Source organism: Trachemys scripta, chromosome 4 (genome assembly GCF_013100865.1).
Source record: "Trachemys scripta elegans isolate TJP31775 chromosome 4, CAS_Tse_1.0, whole genome shotgun sequence".
NCBI classification, from domain to species: domain Eukaryota; kingdom Metazoa; phylum Chordata; order Testudines; family Emydidae; genus Trachemys; species Trachemys scripta.
In genome coordinates this window covers 59,052,649-59,073,107 of record NC_048301.1, presented here as the reverse complement: position 1 = coordinate 59,073,107, position 20,459 = coordinate 59,052,649, and the positions used below count along the sequence as shown (strand labels likewise).

Below are 20,459 nucleotides of genomic sequence, written 5' to 3'. Positions count from 1 at the left end.
TGTTGTACGTGTAGCAGGATGGAGTCAGTTTGCTCCAAAGGCCCTCATTAACCTTCTCCTTGCCAGTGCGGGGCCTGTATGCCCCATCACACAAATCCAGATTAGCAATTTGAACCCTTGCTGTTGAAGGAGTAAAAGCACACTGGGGGTAAGGAGCCCTTTTCTTCTATCACAGACCAGATGCCATAGCCTCCTGGGAGGACTGGGATCACATCTGATGGAGTATCTGCATAGCCTTAGCAAGAAGGAGGGAGTGGTTGGGTGGCAGGTAGGAATGTTAAGGCAGGAAAAAAGTTTGTGCCCCAATCAGCACAATAAACTCTAAAACCGAATGGGCCTTGGATCTGTGTCCAAGCCTGCCAAAGCATTAGTACAGCAAGAAGCGTTGGGAGGGAGAAGAAGTGTGTAGAGTGTGTGTGTGGGGGGGGGGGGGGCCCAGGCAGGGCCGGCCCCCGGGTTTTTGCCGCCCCAAGCAGTGAAAAAAAAAAAAAAAAGCCGCGATTGGCGGCACTTCGGCAGCAATTCAGCAGCAGGTCCATCTCTCTGAGAGGAACTGAGGGACCCACCGCCGAATTGCTGCCGAAGACCCGGACGTGCCGCCCCTTTCCGTTGGCTGCCCCAAGCACCTGCTTGCTGCGCTGGTGCCTGGAGCCGGCCCTGCATCCAGGATAGAAGGAAGGGGAAATGTCCTCCTTCCCTTGCCATAACAAAAAAAACCCACTTCTGTGTATGAGCAGTAGGTTGAAGAGCTGCCTGGTCATATATCACATGCTCTATGTGTGATCAGGAATTATGAGGACAAAAGATCGACAGGTACTGTAGTTAGTCGAGGCCCACCCCTACTAGTTCCTTGGAAGCAAAGTCTTATGAGTCAGTTTTCTCCTGTGCTATGAATTTAGAGGTGTACCAACAGAAGGAAGTCAGCATCTCAATCCCCTAGAAAGGTTCTGAAACACTTCCTGTATTGACTCAGCAAAGGTAACCAGGAAGCACTGTAGAGTCATACTTTGTGGCATTTTATTTAATAAATGAATCCACTGGATGAGTGGCTATTGCTCTTCCCTGCCATAGCGCTAAGTTCATTCAGCTTCCAGTCTGTGTGTCTTGTTCCCTGGCTCAGGAGCAGCAGTTCATCCCTTTGGGCACGTATTGACTCTGTAGGGATTCCTGTCTATGCCTCAGGATGGCAGGGGTGCTTTGTCATGTGAAGAGCTGACGGAACCAAGTTCTGTGTTTTATTTTGACAGATGGGATGCGAAGGACGGTGAAGACATGCCCTTTCTAAAGGATGATCCTGATAACCAGGTGAGTTTAAAGAAAATCTGCTCAATTCTTGCAGTTAGTCCTGAATAAAAACTTGCAGTCTCAGGTAAATTGGGATCTATTGGTTAGAGCACAGAATTGAGAGACAGGGAGACTTGGGAGGTACATCTAACTCAGTCACAGACCTTCCCCCCCACACACACACTTTGACCTAGGATAAGTCCTTAAACTTCTCTATGGTTCAGTTTCCCCCTCTGAAAATCAGGATAATACTTATTTAGCTTTGGGAAATGTATGTCTTCAGAGGAGAAGTACAATATAATTGCATATTGATATTTTAAATAAACTGAACTAAATGGTTCTCGTTCTCTCTTTTCTCACTCAGAGATCCACCAGTGCTGACACACTGAAAAGCCAAGTTCCAGCTGGCAGGGAGGTGACGGAACAGAATTGCACAGCAGATCAGGAAGTGAACATGGAGCAGCAAAGGCCCCCAGACCCTGGTTTCTTCTCATCACAAGGGGAGAGAGGTGGAAAGGTTCTGTCTGCACAGGACAATCAGAGGGAGAAACAGCAGGCAGGGAAGTGCCTCAGCAAGGAAGTGGCAGTGTCCAGTGTGGGTGACTCAGAGCCAGAATCCAAGCTAAGTCAGGAAGGAATTCTGGAAGCTAAAACTGGGAAGCCTAGCACTACCAATCTCTCCCAGCAGGGCAGCTGCATGAACAGCAGCACTTCCCAAATCATCACTACAAGCACTATGCAAGCTGCTGGCCCTGGCAGTAAGGGGAGCATGTCAACACCCCTGGGAAATGGCCTAGAGAAAAATGCTCCGTCAGAAAGAGAACCCATTGAGGACTCTTCAGAAAGCCTCAGCGGAAAGCTGGAAGAGGCAGCACGTGGTATATGTGATGGAGCCAAAGGACTGTCACTGAGGAGAGTGGATGAGGTGACCCAATACACTGGTTCTGAGGGGCAAAAAGTCACAATGAAAGGAGGCGAGGTAGCCACATGCCTTGAACATAGAGGGGATCCTGCATCCCTGAGGAAAGACGTCTCAGCCAAGATTGGGGTCTCGCAGAACAGGAAAGGTGACCCGCCTGAGAAGTGTAGTTACAAAAACAGTGGGGACAATCAGAACTCAAGGAGAATACACTGGATTGCAAGAGATTGAAGGTGAGTGCACGGTCCATAGCTCACTCTGAGGTATTTTAATAATCCCAGGTGCATTTAATTGAGTGCAGACTTGAGACAGGTCCACAGCTCAGCTTTTTGGGGGTCAGCAAGGCAATTTACTAAATATTTGCCCAAATATGCTCATGAATTTTAACACTGAGCAGACAGTATCTGCACCCAACTTGTCCCATCCCCGTGGTTCCAAATTACACAAATCAACTGTGAAAATCTAAATCTCCACACCACAATTACCTGCCTCTGGAATACAGTCAAGAGAGAAACCTTAGAAGGTTTCCCCATGGCTGTTTCTTGCTGGTGACATGTAGTACTCAACAATTCAGGGGGCTCAGACTTTGAAATTGGATACTTGTTTCAGATAGTCTCTGAAATTCCAGGAAGAAGTGGCAACCTCTTGCGTGGACCTTTCCTTCTGACTATGCAGCGATCACAGGTAGAATAATTAGTGGCCCATTGAGTGCCATTCCAACAACATCTTTCTTTGTATTATAGACCCCTCTTGTCTGCAATAGTTTGAACATCAGGCTAGAGGATCAGGAGGATCATGTGATTCTCTCCCCAGTGCATGAAGTGCAAACAAATGGATAATATAGTTATTTATATGGCAACACTAACGTATGTGGCACTTTACAAACATAAAGGATGACAACGTTCCTTCTCCAGAGACCTTTTAATTGAAACAGAAGGCAGAAAAAATCCACTCTGGTTAAATTGAAAAGCTCAGGATATTATTTAAGCCAACTATGCATCTTCCAAAAAAACCTGAAATCCCGCCCAAGTGATGACAGTAGAAAAGAATATAAACTATGGCAGGCAAAAACAAGATGTAAATTAGGAGGCAGGGTTTAGAGGGAATTTGAAGAGCTAAAGACATAAAACAAAATAATAAGAAATTCCTTCAGTAGCTCAGAAGCAGGAAGCCTGTGAGAGATTCCGTGGGTCCCCATGACTACCAGGAAGTGAAGGGAGCAGATAGAGAAGATAAGGACATTGCATAGAAGCAAAATGATTTCTTTGCATCAGTGTTCACCACAGAGGCTGTCAGGGGAGATCTGCTCTTTTCAGGTAATAAGGATGAGGCATTGTGTGTAAACAGAGAAGGTACTAGAACAAACTGATAAATTAGGGCCTGATCCTGAAGCCCCAATCCACAACACCCAACTTCTTTGTGTCTGGAAAGTCACTGGAATAACAGTGTGATCCACAAAGCCTGAGTGGAGCACCTAGGCTCCCTATACAATGCCTAGGGAGAGTTAGATGCCTTACAGTGAAACCCACAAAGCCAGCATGCTAGGCAGGGGGTCACCTAAACTAACCAACAGAAGATGCAGATGAGGAGGGTGCGTGCCAAGTCCCATCCCGCTCTCAGCTTTCTCCAGACTTCAGGGAGGTGCCTATCTCTGCTTGTATGAACTGGGGCTGCCTAAGTCACATGTAGGGCTTGATCGGTAGTCATGCTTAGAGGCTGTCTAGTGCCACACAAAACTGCTGGGTGTGGGAGAAAGAGGACTTCCCTTATAACTTTTAGCCCAGAGGTGGGCAAACTACAACCCTGGGGTGTGGGATCTGGAGTTTGCCCCGCGCTGGTGCTCCAGCTGGGGCACAGGGTCAGGGGCCGTACCACGTGGCTCCCGGAAGCGGCAGCATGGCCCCGCTCTGGCGCTCCAGCCAGGGCGCAGGGTTGGGGGCATGGCCCCACTCTGGCTCCTACATACTCCAAGGGCCCCCTCCAGCGCTCCAATGGGAGCTGCTGAGGCGGTGCTTGAGGACGGAGCAGCGTGCAGAGGCACCTTGCCACGCCTCCGCGTAGGAGCCAGAAAAGGGACATGCTGCTGCTTCCGGAGCCACTTGAGGTAAGTGCCACTCGGAGCCTGCACCACTGAGCCTCTCCCCATGCCACAACTCCCTGTCCCAGCCCTGATCCCCCTCCCACCCTCTGAAGCCCTCAATCTCAGCCCAGAGCACCCTCCTGCACCCCAAACCTCTCACTCCCAGCCCCACCCCAGAGCCTGCACCCCCAGCCGGAGCCTGCACCCCTTCCCGCACCCCAACCCCTGCCCCAGCCCGGAGCCTCCTTCCGCACCCTGAACTCATTTCTGGCCCCACCCCAGAGCCTGCACCCCCAGCTGGAGCCCTCACCCCCTCCCACACCCCACCCCAATTTTGTGAGCATTCATGGCCCATCCTACAATTTCTATTCCCAGATGTGGCCCTCGGGCCAAAAAGTATGCCCAGCCCCGTTTTAGCCTATTGGTTAGGGTACTCACCTGGCATGTGGGAGACCCCCCACTTCAAGGCAGACGGTTTTGGGAATTACACAGTAATTGTAATTGAAACTTATTGAAGTTAGGCAACCACTGCTGGAATATTATGTCCAGTTCTTGTGTCCACAATTCAAGATGGATGTCAGTAAATTGGAGAGGGCTGAGAGAAGGGCCACAAGAATGATCGAAGGATTGGAACATGCCTTATAGTTTAGGCTGTGATTTAGTCACAGAGATCACAGAATCTGTGACTTCCAAAGACCTCCATGGCTTCAGACAACACCGGTTGGGAGCTGCAGAGTCCCCTGCCGCCTGCGGAGGCACGGAGCTGTGGGGGAGCCCCGCAGCTTCCAGTCACCGCGGGTGGCAAGCGGGGAGCCCTGCAGCTCCCCCGCTGCTCCCGGCCACCAGGGATGGTGGGGGGGAATCAGCCACTCCCGGCCACCGCAGGCAGCAGGGGAAATCCTCGCTGCTCATGGCCGCTATGGGCGGCAGGGGGGACCTGGCAGCAGGGGGAATCCCTGCTGCTCACGGCCGCTGCGGGGTGACCTGCACCACTTCCCGCCACCCCCGGAGACAGGGGGGACTTGCTGGTGGGGGGAATCCATGTTGCTCATAGCTGCCCCGGGTGGCAGGGGGGACACATGCTGCTTCCTACTGCCCTGGGCGGTAGGGGGGACCCAGTGGCAGGGGGAATCCACAGAGCTCCTGACTGCTGCGGGTGGCAAGAGAGACCCCCAACACTCTGATCCCTGCCACCTCGGGCAGAAAGAGGAGCCCCGGAGCTCAGCGGCAGGGGAGACCCCCGGCAGCTCCCAACTGCAGTGGGGGGAGGGGCAGAGATAGACCATGGAGCTTCCAATTCCCCCTTCGCTCCCCAGCTGCCCAGGCTACCCCCATTTTGTCATGGGTATTTTTAGTAGAAGTCAAGGACAGGTCATAGGCTTCTGTGAATTTTTCATATTGCCTGTGACCCGTCAGTGACTTTTACTAAAAATATCCATGACAAAAACATAGCCTGTCATAGACACAAGGAGCTCATCTATTTAGCTTGACAAAGAGAAGGTTAAGGGGTGAAATGGTCAGCCTCTGAGTAGGTAGGTGGGGAAAAAATATTTGATAATGGGCTAGCAGACAGAAGTATAACAAGCTCCAATGGCTGGATATTGAAGTTAGACAAATTCAGTTTGGAAATGAGCTATACTTTTTTTTTTAAACAGTGAGGGTAATTAACCTTTGGAACAATTTACCCAGGGTCATGGTGGATTCTCCATTGCTAGCAAATTTTAAGTCAAGATTAGATTTTTTTATAACAGATATGTTCTAGTTCAAAAGGAAATATTTAGTTCTGTAGTCTGTTATACATAAGGTCAGAGTAGATGATCACAATGGTCCCTTCTGGCCGTGGAATCCATATGAAAGGCAAATTGGTTGATACAATCATTAAAAATAGACTTAGAAAACATCTAGAGATACATGACATGAGAAACATAAACCAGCATGGCTCAGTAGATAAAGGGGAAGCAGCTGACATACTTTATTCAGCCTTTCAGAAGTCTTGCACAAAGTCCCACGCAAGAGGTTATTAGGGAAACTAAGTTGCCATGGGGTGAGAAAAAGAACATTCATGGATTAGACACTGGCAAAGAGGAAACAAAGAGTGGGAAATATCTATTTTTTTCAAGACAACTGGTTAGCAGTAGATTCACTTAAACACATCCATGATGCCATCCCTCTTCGGCAAAGTACTTAAGCAAAAGTTTAAAGTTAAGCACCTCATTAAATCCCACCGAAGTCAATGGGAAATCAGTGGGACTTAAACGCATACTTATATGCTTTGCTGAACTGGGACATAAGAAAAGTATTGTTCGATATACATAATATGTTTATGATTTGGACACAGGCAAATGTAGTGATGTGGCAATATTTGCACAAAACAAAATTATTTAGGTTTTTCAAGGCTTAGGAAGACTAAGTAATTTCAGAGGGGCCTAACAAAGATAGGAGACCTGGCAGCACAATGGCAGGAGACATTCAGTGTTGAGAAATTCAAGGTAATGCACATTTGAAGTAACAATTTGAAGTACAACTACACATTGCTAGGTTCTAAACTAACTGTAACCATTCAGGAAAAAGACCCAAGTATCATTGCATGTAGCTCTATAAAAATCTCTCCTCAATGCAGTCAGAAAAGCAAACAAAACATTTGAATGATAACCAGTCTGATAGAAAATAACACTGAAAAGAACATATTGCCATTATACAAATCAGAGGTGTGATTTTAATCGAGAATACTAAACTCGCTTCCTCTGAATCAGAGTCACCTGACATGTATAAAGACAATTTGTCATTGAACTCCATAAATCTAATTAATTGCCAGATTGGAATGGTGATCTTGGATACACAAAAAAGAGAGATCAGGTGTCAAGTTGTAGTGTATCTTTCTCTCATCCAGGCTTGCCATTTCTACTATTGGGACTTGAACGTCAGTGACACCCCAAGGGGTTGGCCTTACATAACTGTTTATATTTTGAAAGACCATTTTGTTTAATGGCTTGTTGGAGTGTCACAGCACGCAGTTCTCTCCTCCCAAAGGCTGACTCCACCAAGGTCCGTTCATCTAGCTTGTAGTGACTGGCTAACGTGTGAGTGTGACATTGTACACTTCCTTACAGGATCCAGACAATTTCTCAGCCTGAGAGATCAATCAAGCCTTAGTTGGATGAGTTTATTTGTCCTGCAGGAGTTTAATCTTTTGTCTCTTTTGCTTCTTTAAAAACACATTATTTTAACCAATTCCTGCTGAATGAGCATTTGACTTTCTACATGCTTGAATTCTCACCAGATAGATCTCAACACCTCTGTGGACAGCCAGCACGTGAGTTTTAAATAGGCTTTTCCTGTGCTCTGTAGAGGAGGAAGTAGCAGGTGTGGAAACTGTGCCACTTCAGTGGGCAGGAAGGCTGGTTTTCCTGATGGGGAACTAAACCCTTTGCTTGGTGACTGACGGGTCTAGTAGGAATGAAGAGCCTGGATAGTAGAGAGAACAAGGGGACTTTCAAAAGGCAACAGATGAAATCCTGGCTTCATTGAAATCAATAGCAAACCTACCACAGACTTCTGAAGGGCCAGAATTTCTCCCTGCATCTTTAAAAGGGGTAAAGGGACATTTTAATGCAGTGCATAATTGACTCTGGGACTCTCGATGGCAAGAGCCAAGTAGGGCTCAAAAAAGGATCAGACATTTATATGCATAACAGGAACACTCACAGTCATCTCAGACAAGATAGAAATACGTCTTAAAATCAGGAGCATAAACCCTCACGTTTCAGGGCATGAGCCTATAACTAACTCATTACAGAGTCATGAAGAAACTTCTCCTCTTTGCAAATTATTCAATAGTTGTCCAGTATGGAGTTTCTTGCCCCTATCCCGGAGCATCTGGCAGTGGGTGCTGTCAGAGACAGGATGCCTGACTGGCAGGGGCACAGGTCTGAGCCCATATGGCAATCCCAGTGTTCCTTAGCACAGGTTATTTGTTTTTATCTTTTAAATTAAAACAGTGTTTAACTAAATTATTTATTTTTGATTGCTTGACTGTACTTCTTTAGTGACGTAGTAGACCTGTGATAGTGACACCTCAGACTAGTCACATGTCACTAGTGAGACTCAGCACACATTGCTCGGTCTTTGTCCCAGCATCCATGAATGTAGATCCCCTGTCAGGGACAAAAAGAACAGGAGTACTTGTGGCACCCTAGAGACTAACAAATTTATTAGAGCATAAGCTTTCGTGGACTACAGCCCACTTCTTCGGATGCATAATAAATTTGTTAGTCTCTAAGGTGCCACAAGTACTCCTGTTCTTTTTGCGGATACAGACTAACACGGCTGCTACTCTGAGACCTGTCAGGGACAGATTTCCCATTTGCAGGCAGTGTAATGTTTTGCCATGGTTTAGTTAGGATGGGGAAAGCACAGAAGTCAGAGAGAGAGAGTTAACTCTGTTTCCCAGCTCTGAATCATCAGTAACAAATCTTGCAGGGAGAGCAGGGCTGCCCAGGGTGGAGGGTGGGGGGCAAGTGGGGCAATTTGCCCCAGGACCCGCAGGGGCCCCCACAAGAGTTTTCAGGGGCCCCTACGAGAGTTTTTTGGCGGGTCTTCGGTGACAGGTTCTTCAGTGCCACTGAACATACCCGGAGCGAGTGAAGGACCCGGAGCTTCTTCTGCTCTGGGTCTTCGGCAGCAATTCGGCAGTGAGGGCTTCTTCCGCTCTGGGTCTTCGGCAGCAATTCGGTGGCAGGTCCTTCACTCGCTCCAGGACCCGCCGCCGAAGTGCCCCGAAGACCCCAGACCCCCTGAGGGAGAGATATGTAATTAGCCAGCCAGTATGTATTTCTAACATCTAACTCAGCAGAATCAGAATTGCTTCTCTGCATATCATGGTACAGATGCTGCTAGGAGTTTAAAAACAAGTCTTTACTGAAATGGTCGGCAGTCAATGCATTTGGAGCAAGAAGGTTTCAGTTCTACTCCTGCTGTTGCTTTCAAAGTTCCTAGATCAACATGGTGTGCAGAGTAATGACAGCCCTGGCATCCCTAGAACAATCATGGGCTGGTTGCAGTAGCTTCCCTGCTCCCCCCAGCCTCTGTTTTTTGGTGGTCTGCACACAAATGATTTGCTAGACCACATTACACAAAGCTCTGCAAAATTCAATTTTATTTCCACAGGAGTTTGGGCAAAGTTCTGTTGTTTCACGCAAGCAGCATACTCCAGGCTTTCCCTGATTAGCAGGTTGCACAACAGGATTATTTTTGCCTTTAAAAAGAAAAAAGGAGGACATTTTGCATGTTTTCAGTGGAACGCCTTGTGCAATGAACAAACTGGTCAGGTTTTGCTCAGAAGCTGGCCCAGTTTTGCTTGAAAACAGACCCATTATTTGTTGGAAAATAGCCCTGCTTTTGCTCCAACAATCATATGCCTCATCCAAATTTCCTGCAGGAATGGGCCCATTTCCAATTTGTAACCAAATGCAAAAACCCCAAGGATTTTTGCATTTTATCTGTCACATACTCGGGCAATTACAAAATGTTATTACCATGGGTACTCGGCTATAAAACCTTTAGTTTCTGTGACTTCTCTCCCTTCTAGGGACTTCATATCATTGGTACCTTGGGCAATGATGTTTAAAATGCTATTAACAGAGATGCCAAGATAATGTGGCTCCTTTTACATAGGAGCATGGACCAAGATTTTCAATACTGACTAAGGATTCTGGATCCTCAGTTTGAGACACCTTTAAAGGGGACTGATTTTCTGAAAGTGCTAAGCAGCCACCCTCTGAAAAAAAAATCAGCTCTCTTTAAGGTTGTGTCTGGTAGGGCACCAAAACTCAATAGATGATTTTGAAAATTTAGGCCAAAGAATCTACCCTATTGAGCTTGCAGGGAGAGAGATGTAACAAGCCAGCCAGAGCTTGTCCTGGCAAGCAGGGCTGGCTCTAGGTTTTTTTGCCACCCCAAGCAAAAAAATTTTTGGCTGCCCCCCACCCCAGTGCTGGGCTCCCTCCCCCACCCCCTGCCGCCCGCTGGGCTCTCCCCTCCACCCCACCCACACTCCCTGCCACCCCAGTTCTGGGCTTCCCCCCACTAGTGCTGACTCCGCCCACTCCCCCCTCGCCTCCAGCTGGTCTGGCGCTGGCAGGGTCGGGTTAAGTAGCTGGGCTCCCGGGCCGCACCTCAGCTTAGGGTCCCTCCAGCCGGGGCTCCCGCCTCCAGGACTGGCCGGGACCCAGGAGGGCAGAGCCGGAGGACCGCCCCACAGAGGGCTGAGGAGCCGGGGCAGGGCAGCCCCAGAAGGAGCGGAGCGGCCCCAAGGCGCCCCCCGTGCAGGATGCGCTGCTGCTGCCAGGGCCAGTTCTAGGCTTTTGCCGCTCAAGTGCAAAAAAAAACCAAACAAACAAAAAAAAAAAACAAAAAAAAGGCTGCCTGGAATGCCGCCCCTGAAAATGTGCCGCCCCAAGCACCTGCTTGGTTTGCTGGTGCCTGGAGCTGGCCCTGCTGGCAAGGCTGGTATCCTGCCTCTAGCAGTAGTTAGTTCAGAGAAAGGCAACCCCCCTCCCCCTTCCTGCCCTCAACCCCCTCCCACAAAAAAAGCCACCACATAACCTATAACAAAACTAGCCAGGTGTGGATTACTAGTGAATTTGCCTCTCTCACTATGAGTCTGCTAAAAGATCCAGCTTTACCTCATGGGTTTCTGCAAGAGCCAAGGTCAGAGAATTGTTCAAGCAACCAAAAGAGTGATAATCACCTCAGCTGTTACATCTAACAAAGAGTGGCATTTCCCAATCTTTTATTATGATGTAAAATTAGATGTCCAGTGTCACCTTTACCAGCCACTGCTTTCTTGTGGCCATGCATAATGTTGTGGCAACTCTGCCTCAGTTCCCTCCCCACAACAGTCCTTTGTCTCTGTGTGAGATGGCTGCAGCTTCTTAAGACTCCAGCCAGGTTGTTAATAGCCTCTCTCTTTCCAGGGCAATAAAGAGTCCAATAGACCAGGATTCCTATGACCCTAGCAAAAAGGCAACCATCCCAGGCCCACCCATTCTTCTGGGTTCCAGCCCAGGGACCCTGCATTAAGCTGCCACAACTGGTTTGTCCCAATCCCTGGCTGCTTCCCTGCACCTTCTCCCTTGCCTCTCTAGTAGCCCTTTTTCTAGGCTCACCCTCGCTGAATCTCTTTCTCTGGAAGGACTCCTACCAGTCTGCTATTGAAAGACTTTCCTCATGGTAGTCTCTGTAGCAGCCGCTCCTCTCCTCTCATCTGCAGACTTCTAATGACCCGGTTGTTACTGAGCCAGCAATTAACAGCAGCTGAGGAGATAGCTAAGCTAATTGTCAACCCCTGAGTGGCTGTGGTCTGATGGGGTTTATATTTCCCATGACATCCACTTATTTCTCCAGTTTGTAGACTATAAATCCTGATGCCGAAACTGCCTTGATTATTTGCCTCCTCTTATTATTTGAAGAATTGGCAGCCCTGAGTGAATGGACCGTAATGCATTCCAGGGGCTGAAGGCTGGTGCCTTGTGAATAGTTTTGAACAGTTTATGTTTACATTGTCTTGCTGACGTCAATGCATAATTTTATTGATCCTACGTCAGGCCAACACAATTACAAGATTATCCTTTTACCACAGGGAGACGGGGTGTTTTTCACTGTCTGGTGTATCAACAGCAACAGAGTGTGTACTTTTTAACACAAAAGATTTTATTCCTTAAATGGGCTGCAATTATACAAGTAACTGTCTCCTTGGGAAGGCAGTCATACAGTCTTGGTGACTCCAGCCTGGCCCAGCAGGAAGCTTTTATTATGTTCTGCATGGGTGTTTAGCACCAAGAATCACAGGTGCTGGCACTAGGGAGTTTAGTCAGAAGGTTGATTTGATAATGCACCCAGTCACACACGGGTTTTAATACTTTGCTGCGGAGGACCAGATTACAAGCATAAGGCAACACTGGAAAAGGAATGTGCTATTAGAAAAACTGTCAGAAGTTTTGAGACCTGCAATACTCAGGATACCAAAGGGGTATGAGCGAGGGCGGGTGGGGGATCTTAGAATGCAGCAGAAGAGGAGGAGTGCAGTAGTGAAGTGGGAAGGAAACCAGTGGGAAGGAAACCAGTGTAACAGGGAAGGCAGTATGGGGTATGAACTGCATTAAAGGGGGCAATCTGCATAGGGCGTAATCCTGTGGACTAATGTATAGCAGTTTAGAGAACTATCTTCAGACTCAAATTCTTTTTGTTACCAGTCTCTCACCCCTCTCCCTGGTCACAGGTATTGTGCTCAGAAGTTGAAGAGGCAAGGTCCTGCTTAGACTTGGTCAGAAATTTTCCAATAAAATATCTTTTCTGTCAGAAAATGCTGATTCATCAAAAGTAAACATTTATTTTGACAGAATTTCATTTAGGAAAAGAAGTGGAATGGAGCATTTCAATCAGGTCAAAATAGAACGTTTCAACCTTTTCAGAATGGAACATTTTGATTTTCTGCTTTGAAATCACTTTTCATTTCAATGTTTTTTAATATAATCCAATATAAAAATTTTAAAAAGTCAAAATCAGAACATAGTATTTTGACTGCATTGAAATGAAACATTCCAATTGACTCAAAGCGAACTCTTCTTCAGAATTTCATTTCCTATGTTCTGTTTCTGTTCCATTTCGGAATGGAAAAAATGTTGAACTCAAGGAATTCCCAGCAAAATAGAAAATCTGGTTCCCGCCCAGTTCTAGTCCTGCCAGCTCTCAGGGACCCCTTCCATGGCTAAAGGAATTACACTGATTGTCTCTGAAAGGAGCCCCAGCCAGTCCCATTGAGCAGAAGGATGGTGGCTGTGATGTGGAGCTTAGGCCAGAGGAAGAATGCAGAGTTGGCATAAATGAGATCATAGGGGATCTAAAACTCCAAGGAGGATTCTCTGAAGAATAAACTTCTTTCTGAAAAACTCTGGGCTATTGAATGGATGCCCCATTCCACCAACCATCCTTTAGACATTAGCAGTATGTGTGACACTAGATTCTCTGGAGGGGGCTTCCATCTGTCCCTTAACATGCCCTTTGGTGGAGTGGCATTAACTTTAACACCCACATACAATTTCCCACAGCATAAGCAATCTGTACATCCTGACAGAACACCAGCTCCATGCAGCACTCACCTTCAGGCACAAGGCTAGCCACTGGAATCTCACAATGTCCGCTGTTACTGTCTGTTTAATTGCCCTGCATAGTACAAAAAAACCCTTCACCTTCAAACCATATCCCCAGCCCAGTGGGAGAGGCTGTTCAGAGCACCTGAGGGGGCTTTCGTCCTCTGCTTCAAGGAACAAGAAATAAATATTTAACCAAAGTGCAGGCCTGGAATCCCCTGAAAAGTCCCAGAGAAATAAAGGATGCAAAAAACCGGCACAGAAACTTTCCTTCAATTCTCTTGAGAAAATTAAGCTTAGCCTTTTAGAGTAAATGCAGCTGGGGAGTTTCCAAAGCAGTGAGAGGGATCTGACCTCGCTGCTCTCACTGACGTAAACAGGAGCTGTGCAGCCAAAGCCCTGTATGCTGCAGGATTGAAAAGGACATAGGTGGTCACTTTTCTGATGCAAACCAGTGCTAAAGGTTACAGCCTCAAGCAATGTATGCAGAAACTGACACACACTTCTTGATATATTCAGAGAAACATTGGCAGAAAGAGGGCTTCAGTTTTCTGTGGACCTATAGGAAATAAAGGAGACCAACTGCCATCAGAGGTGTGATAAATTGGGGAGCCTATGTAACTGGCTTGAGCGGTGCCCATTGCAGAACTCTCCTGGGCTTTGTAGTCCTTGGGGTCTACCCATGTTCCAGACAACCCGCATAAGGCTCTCCTCCCTGCTTGCTGTAATGCTGGCTTCAGCGCTGAGCCCTGATAACGCCACCCAAGTTTTGAATTCACCTGCACTCTCATGCAATGTATTATGGAGTACTACAGATCTCAGAAACACATCCTGCACAGTGTGCTGCACAGCAGAGTGGGAGAATTTAGTACTCCAGCAAAATTAGGTAGTGCAGCAATCAAATACAGAGCTGGACAAGCCATTTAAGAGAAGGTTTTCAAAAGTGCTTAAGAGATTCAGGAGCACAGGTCTTTCAGTGGGACTTCTGCTCCTACATAAATTCAGCACTTTTGAAAATCTGCCCCTATTGCTCCTTTGATACATCAGATGACTTATGAAGGCAGAGTATAGAGAAGAAACATCTAGGAGCTACTGAATTATTAATGACAGACAAAGGGTTAGATTCAGAGGCAATGAATAAGGATATATAAATTGGACCACCTTACACGCTCTTAGACGTCCTTAGAGCTACTTACTGATGTATAACAGTGTCTTAAGTGTGATTTAGATGCCAAGGAGCCAGAAGGTACAAAAAGCCACTGTCATACAATAACTTACACCTTCTGACTCCCTGCTGTGTAAGTTACACTACATTAGACACGTTTCAGAGTAGCAGCTGTGTTAGTCTGTATCCGCAAAAAGAACAGGAGTACTTGTGGCACCTTAGAGACTAACAAATTTATTAGAGCATAAGCTTTCGTGGACTACAGCCCACTTCTTCGGATGCATATAGAGTGGAACATATATTGAGGAGATATATATACACACATACAGAGAGCATAAACAGGTGGGAGTTGTCTTACCAACTCTGAGAGGCCAATTAAGTAAGAGAAAAAAACTTTTGAAGTGATAATCAAGATAGCCCAGTACAGACAGTTTGATAAGAAGTGTCCCATGGCCAAAAGCCTCAGTGACTCTCAACACGAAACCAAACTCAATTGGGTTGGAAAATCTGAAGTGCATCAGTGCTATACACAGCCATAAATCCAAATATAATCCAATACCAAGACTCACCTGAGGGTGATGCATACAAATTTGTCAAATTTAGCACCTCTGACACTTGCATCCCTAGAAAAAAGAAAGAGACAAATCACAGAAATATCTCCTTCCTGAGCCTCTGCTCATGCCAAAGAGAGAACCTGTCAGGAGAATGTTGTGCCAGTACAGGACCTGCTGCATCTACCAGCCAGGTGTTGGGTTATGCAAGCGAGATAAGATGCACTGTAATATAATAATGCCCAACTCTTATATAGCGCTTTTTATCCCTAGATCTCAAAGCACTTTACAAAGGAGGCCAGTAACATGATCCCCATTTTACAGATGGGGAAACTGAGTGATACTAATCACTGCATCATTTCACCCTAATCACTAGAGCCCTGCGCAAATACAAAATGTGTATCTGCATCCAATCCACAAACATGGTCTGTGGATATCAGCAGGTTTGCAGGGCTCTATTAATTACTACATAGAATTACAAAGATGAATAAATAACTTGTAAAAAGTCAGTGTTTTAGTAAAAAAGAGTAGTTAACAAACAGTAGAAATGTGGCCATTTTGAAAGGCTGATGCTACAAAATAGAAGAGAGAATTTAGATCCTACTTGAAAGCACAGGAAATCAAGGGGCTTTCAAAATGGCTGGGTTTTGTTTGTTTGTAACTGACTAATTGGATATAATCATCTGTTAAATTACTAAAAATTGTCAAAAGAAAGAGAGAGCTAGAACTTACGTATCGCAAACACAACTATGAAAATCTGATTTCCAACCCTTTCCAATAGGAGCCAAGTTCTCCACCTTTATGCCTGGCCTCTGCTGGGAAGCACACTGCTGCATCATTTAAAGTGGCATCCCCATTGTGAGAAAGAGAGAGAGAGACCAACCCAACTCACTGAATGTAGATACAGGAACAGTGACAAGTGTTTGCAAGAACTGTTTTGAAAATTCTGATTAGATTTAGTAACTGTTTATTTCTGTATCTAAGGTATTATTACAAATCACTGACGTGTAGCCTCTTATCCAATGTGCATGACTATGTTCTTAAATGCTTCTCAGTGTCTTTCCCTTTTTTGTCCGAAGGCTATTTCTCTCCTTCTTTCATGGTACTTCACATGCCTGTCTCCTTTTATATCCCTCCTTCTGTCATCCCCACTCTGTCTTGTGCACACTGGGTGTTGAAATCTGCATCAGCAAAATGCAGGTCCATGGATTTAAACACAGATGCCTGAAAATGCTAATTCAGTAACTCTGATGGGCACTGGAGCAGCCAGTGAAGGAAAAGAAAAACTGTCTTTCCTTGTTAAAATCAATGTATCTAGGTCTGGAAGCTGCTACAAGGCAAAGGTCCAGCACATGGGAAATACCAGGCTATGTCCAGTAAAAAGCTGATATACCCCTCCTCATCTACACTTGTTGCTTCAACACCAAGCCACATGAATCTCATGGGATCAAATTTATTATTATTTACTATTTATATTACAGTAGTGCCCAGAGGCTCCAATCCCCATTGTACAAGGTGCTGTACAAGTACATACAAAGACATAGTCCCTGTAGTGAAGATATTTAGCTCTTGCTGGTCAAGACAAACAGGTAGGGTAGTATCGGAAAGAGAGGAGGATTCAGTCTCTATGTTTTATCTAGACATTTACACCACACTTACCCCCTGGTATCTGCTGCAGCCATTAGATCTAGGAGCTAAGCCTCCAGGTAGATTAGGCTTAAACTTGACAGGATTAGCTATTATAGATATAATTTCAACACATAATACTGACATTTATTTAAAAGCATCTTTTCTATTTTTATCTATTTCAATGTTCACAGTTGTGGGAAATTATGCAGAGGTCAGACAATAACTATTTAATAATAGTAAACAGATTCAAAAAGTTAAAACTTTATAACCATTAAAAGTCAAATGGTCGACATCAAATGTCAAAATATACAAAGTAAACATCCTTAAATCAGACTCTAATAAGTTCTCAAGCAGCATTTTTCATACTTTGCCTATTTGTAAATTTTTATTATTGATGGAAATATTTTTTAATTGGTTTGTGTACATACAGTGAAATTGACATTTACTGACATTTCCCAATAAACTCTAATCCTTCCCAGTTTACTTATGCTGGAATCCTGTGGACATCCTATCTATGCAGGAAGATCACATTAGCACGCAGTAGACACTTTAATTTGCTGCTCAGCAATTCTCTGCAGGCTGATAATTCTGGCATTTTTTGTTTTGATTTTCCAGGACAAAGTGCTAAGAGGTGGTTGATGAGAAAGGAAGCTGAGCACAATCTTCTCCTCACTCTCAGAGCTTGTATGAAATCAGCTTTGGGCACCAGGCCTTCACCTTTCATCATCCAATATCAACATTCACCACAAACTAGATCTCACTGGTCAGTAGCCATTCACCTCCCTGAAACTGACTGGTCACCATTTTGGCATCACCTCTCAGTACCTGTCTCTGTGCCAAATGACAGAGAAACCTACAAATCAAATTGCCAGAGGGGAGAGAAGATGAAACACCGTCACTTTTATTTTGTATTTGTTTTTCTTACATTGTGAGTGTGTGGCAAGCCATGATTTATCTACTGTATGCACTTTATTTTATTTAATAACCAATTCTATTTAAAACTGAGGTTTGATTTTCAGCGCCTCCCTCCTGCTTAAGGGCTGACAGGATACTGCACCCTCCAGGAAAGGGTGATAGAAGGGTTTAAGGGTTTATGGGGAACGCTTATCTTGTAGCTTTGTAGTTAATGGGCAACTGCCAGATTAGAAGGTATTCGGGTGGGGGTTCCTGTCTCCTCATGAGAAACGGTGACAGAAGAGATGGGTGTTTTGGGGAGGTGTTAAAGTGTAGTTTTGTAGGTGGTTGAGAAATTGAAGGTTGTTGGGTAAGGCGGATTATACTAGAGCCTCAAAATGGCTGAAGAGTTGGCAGGGATGCAAGGATGTACTGTCGTACAGTCATCTTGTAGACAATAGGGCATTGAGGAGGTAGAGTGTTAAGGAGTTACACTGTGGTTCATGAATAATTTTGAAAGGCTCAGAACGACTCATTGGTGCCACTATGTTATTAAGGAGGTCACCATTTCCTCCTTTCGGATTTAGCAGGCACAAGTGGCAGGCAGCACATTAACTCTGTGGAGATTAGGCTTTCCTGAGTAGGATACTGGATTGAATGGATATGAGTGCCACTTGAAGGGATCCTGGCAAAGCACCAGGTCTGCTTCTTAAAACCCAGTAGCAACTGGCACCTACTTGGTCAAGCGAGCTAAGGGCACCTAAAATCACATGCACCAGGCCAGGTTAGGAGGGGCATTCAAACATGGTAATCCTCCTTCTCTACCCAACCCACCAAGAATTTGCTAGCACATGTGAGGATATTTGTGGAAAGACTTCTGGGCTAGTTAGAGTTGAACATCCAGGTTTCCTCTGAGATCCTTTCACTTTCCTAACCATGCCCTCTGCTCTCTTAACCTTCCAAAGCCTTCTGCTTGCATAAGGTGGTACAGTAGTGACTTCCCAGGAATCTGCCACATTGGGTTCTTTTGTTTTAGCCTTAAGACAAGACACCTTTCATAACAACTTGACTAATCCTTTACTAGGGTAAATCAGAATAGCTTCATTGATTTCGATGAAAACATGCTAATTTACATCAAGGACCTGGCTCAAAAATGTCATCCAATTAAAGAAAAGATGGGAAGTGGGCTTGAGAGATAACATTACATATTTTCAGCTGATGATTTACAGAGAAGGGGGACTGTCCTCATTTTCAAACCTGGCCTGAGATGTGAAGCAGTTTCATCCTCTCCATTGAAGGGAGATGTGAACGTGTGTGTGGATGCGTGCCTGTGGGTATGGAGATTTATTTGGTTTCCCCTCAAGAAGTGTTGCTAACCTAAATGGCAGACTGCTTTACTGAGGAGGTTGGCATGAGTGCACTGGAATGCTGTTTTAATAAACGAATATTTGCACAGAGAGATGTTCTGGTTTTCCCCGTAATTCAGAGCCAATGAATTCAGCTGGCTTTCACTCAAGAGGACAGAATTAGGCAATCTCTTGTGTATACCAAATTTGTGATAGTTCACTGACCCACCCTGAGGGTGTTAGCAAGAGAAACAGCAGAAGATAAAACATGATTATAACATGCTATTAGAAACAATTTTCCTGCGGTTTAGAGCTAAAGTTACAGATGAAGTGGGTTATAAAACTGCTTCAATCCTGGAAGTTCTTCTAGCTCATTAAAGGATGAATTTCCACATCCCATAAGATACTGGGTTGGAGGAGCAGCTGGATCAGGGGACCAGTAATTAGTTACAAACTCATTTATATCTAGCCCCTGACCTCACTCTGAACCAGATTGGAATTTTAAAGTAATTAGCAGTATATAGCTTTATAGTTTGGTAGCCTATGTAAAAAGGAGATGGTAATCTCAGTCCAATTCCCAAAAGGTTCACAACCAAAATATTCCCTTTGTCCTGGAGGTTGTTCCTCCAAGTCAGAATTAAGGCACCATGGATGGGGTAGTATGCAAAATGTTTCACTGCCACATGACCTCAGGTCTACAGCTAAAGAGATGAGTTCAATTTCAACTGCGGTACACTTAGCATCTTGTGCTAGGCTAAATTCAGCATCAGGAAAAACTGCTGCTTAATTCCCCCCCTTCCCCACAAGCTCATGTAATAAGTAGTGCATAAGGAGGAACATGATTATGGACTTCATGGAAGGTACTGTACAGATGGTCCATGCTATTAATGTTAAGTTTCCTTAATTAAGGACAGGCTGTTCATTCTGTTTGAAAACAGTTTGTTCCCATTGTTGGAGAATCATGACTACTATTTATTTCTTCTGTGCAAGGGTTATATATAGGGGAAGGTTGAGGTGATTGAAAAATTGAAGTGTAAGGATTATTTTTGTTAAATAAAAGTTGTAAGGAGGAAAAGACAAAGTTCCAATTTGTTAACATTTCTCTCTCTTGACGATGGCTGGAAAGGTCTTTAAAAGGGAGTCGTAACCTTTGGCTTCTTTATCAAGAGCAGCGAAGCTGGATATGAATTTTATTTCTTGTCCTCCACCTTTGTCTTCCCAAATCCACCCTACTCTTAGTAGGAATGTTAACACCATCCCATTTAACAGACTCATCAACCTCACTGTGAATTACTATGAAGAATTTGGTCCATGTCTACAAGTTCTACCGTGCCTTGCAAGTCAAGGTTCTATTTAAAAACAGAACTTACATATTTTAAGGAAACATACAAGCCACCACACTCCTCTGTGCTCTGACTTAGCTAACCTGGCCTATGGGAAGT

The 20,459-nt window shown here is 45.2% G+C and overlaps 1 protein-coding gene across 4 annotated transcripts in view; it reads left to right on the top strand.

Annotated features, from left to right (window-relative positions):
- Nucleotides 1-20,087, top strand: part of CCDC9B (coiled-coil domain containing 9B) — a 110,519-nt gene extending 90,432 nt beyond the window's left edge. For 3 of the 4 annotated variants that reach the window (XM_034769029.1, XM_034769030.1, XM_034769031.1), the window contains 3 exons: nt 1,248-1,305; nt 1,649-2,436; nt 17,393-20,082. In XM_034769029.1, coding sequence (XP_034624920.1) covers nt 1,248-1,305; nt 1,649-2,434 — 844 coding nt within the window. In that variant the 3' untranslated portion in view covers nt 2,435-2,436; nt 17,393-20,082. Of the gene's footprint in view, nt 1-1,247; nt 1,306-1,648; nt 2,437-17,392 lie in introns of all 4 variants that reach the window. The other variant, XM_034769032.1, reaches the window with a different exon arrangement.
- Nucleotides 20,088-20,459: the final 372 nt, after the last annotated feature.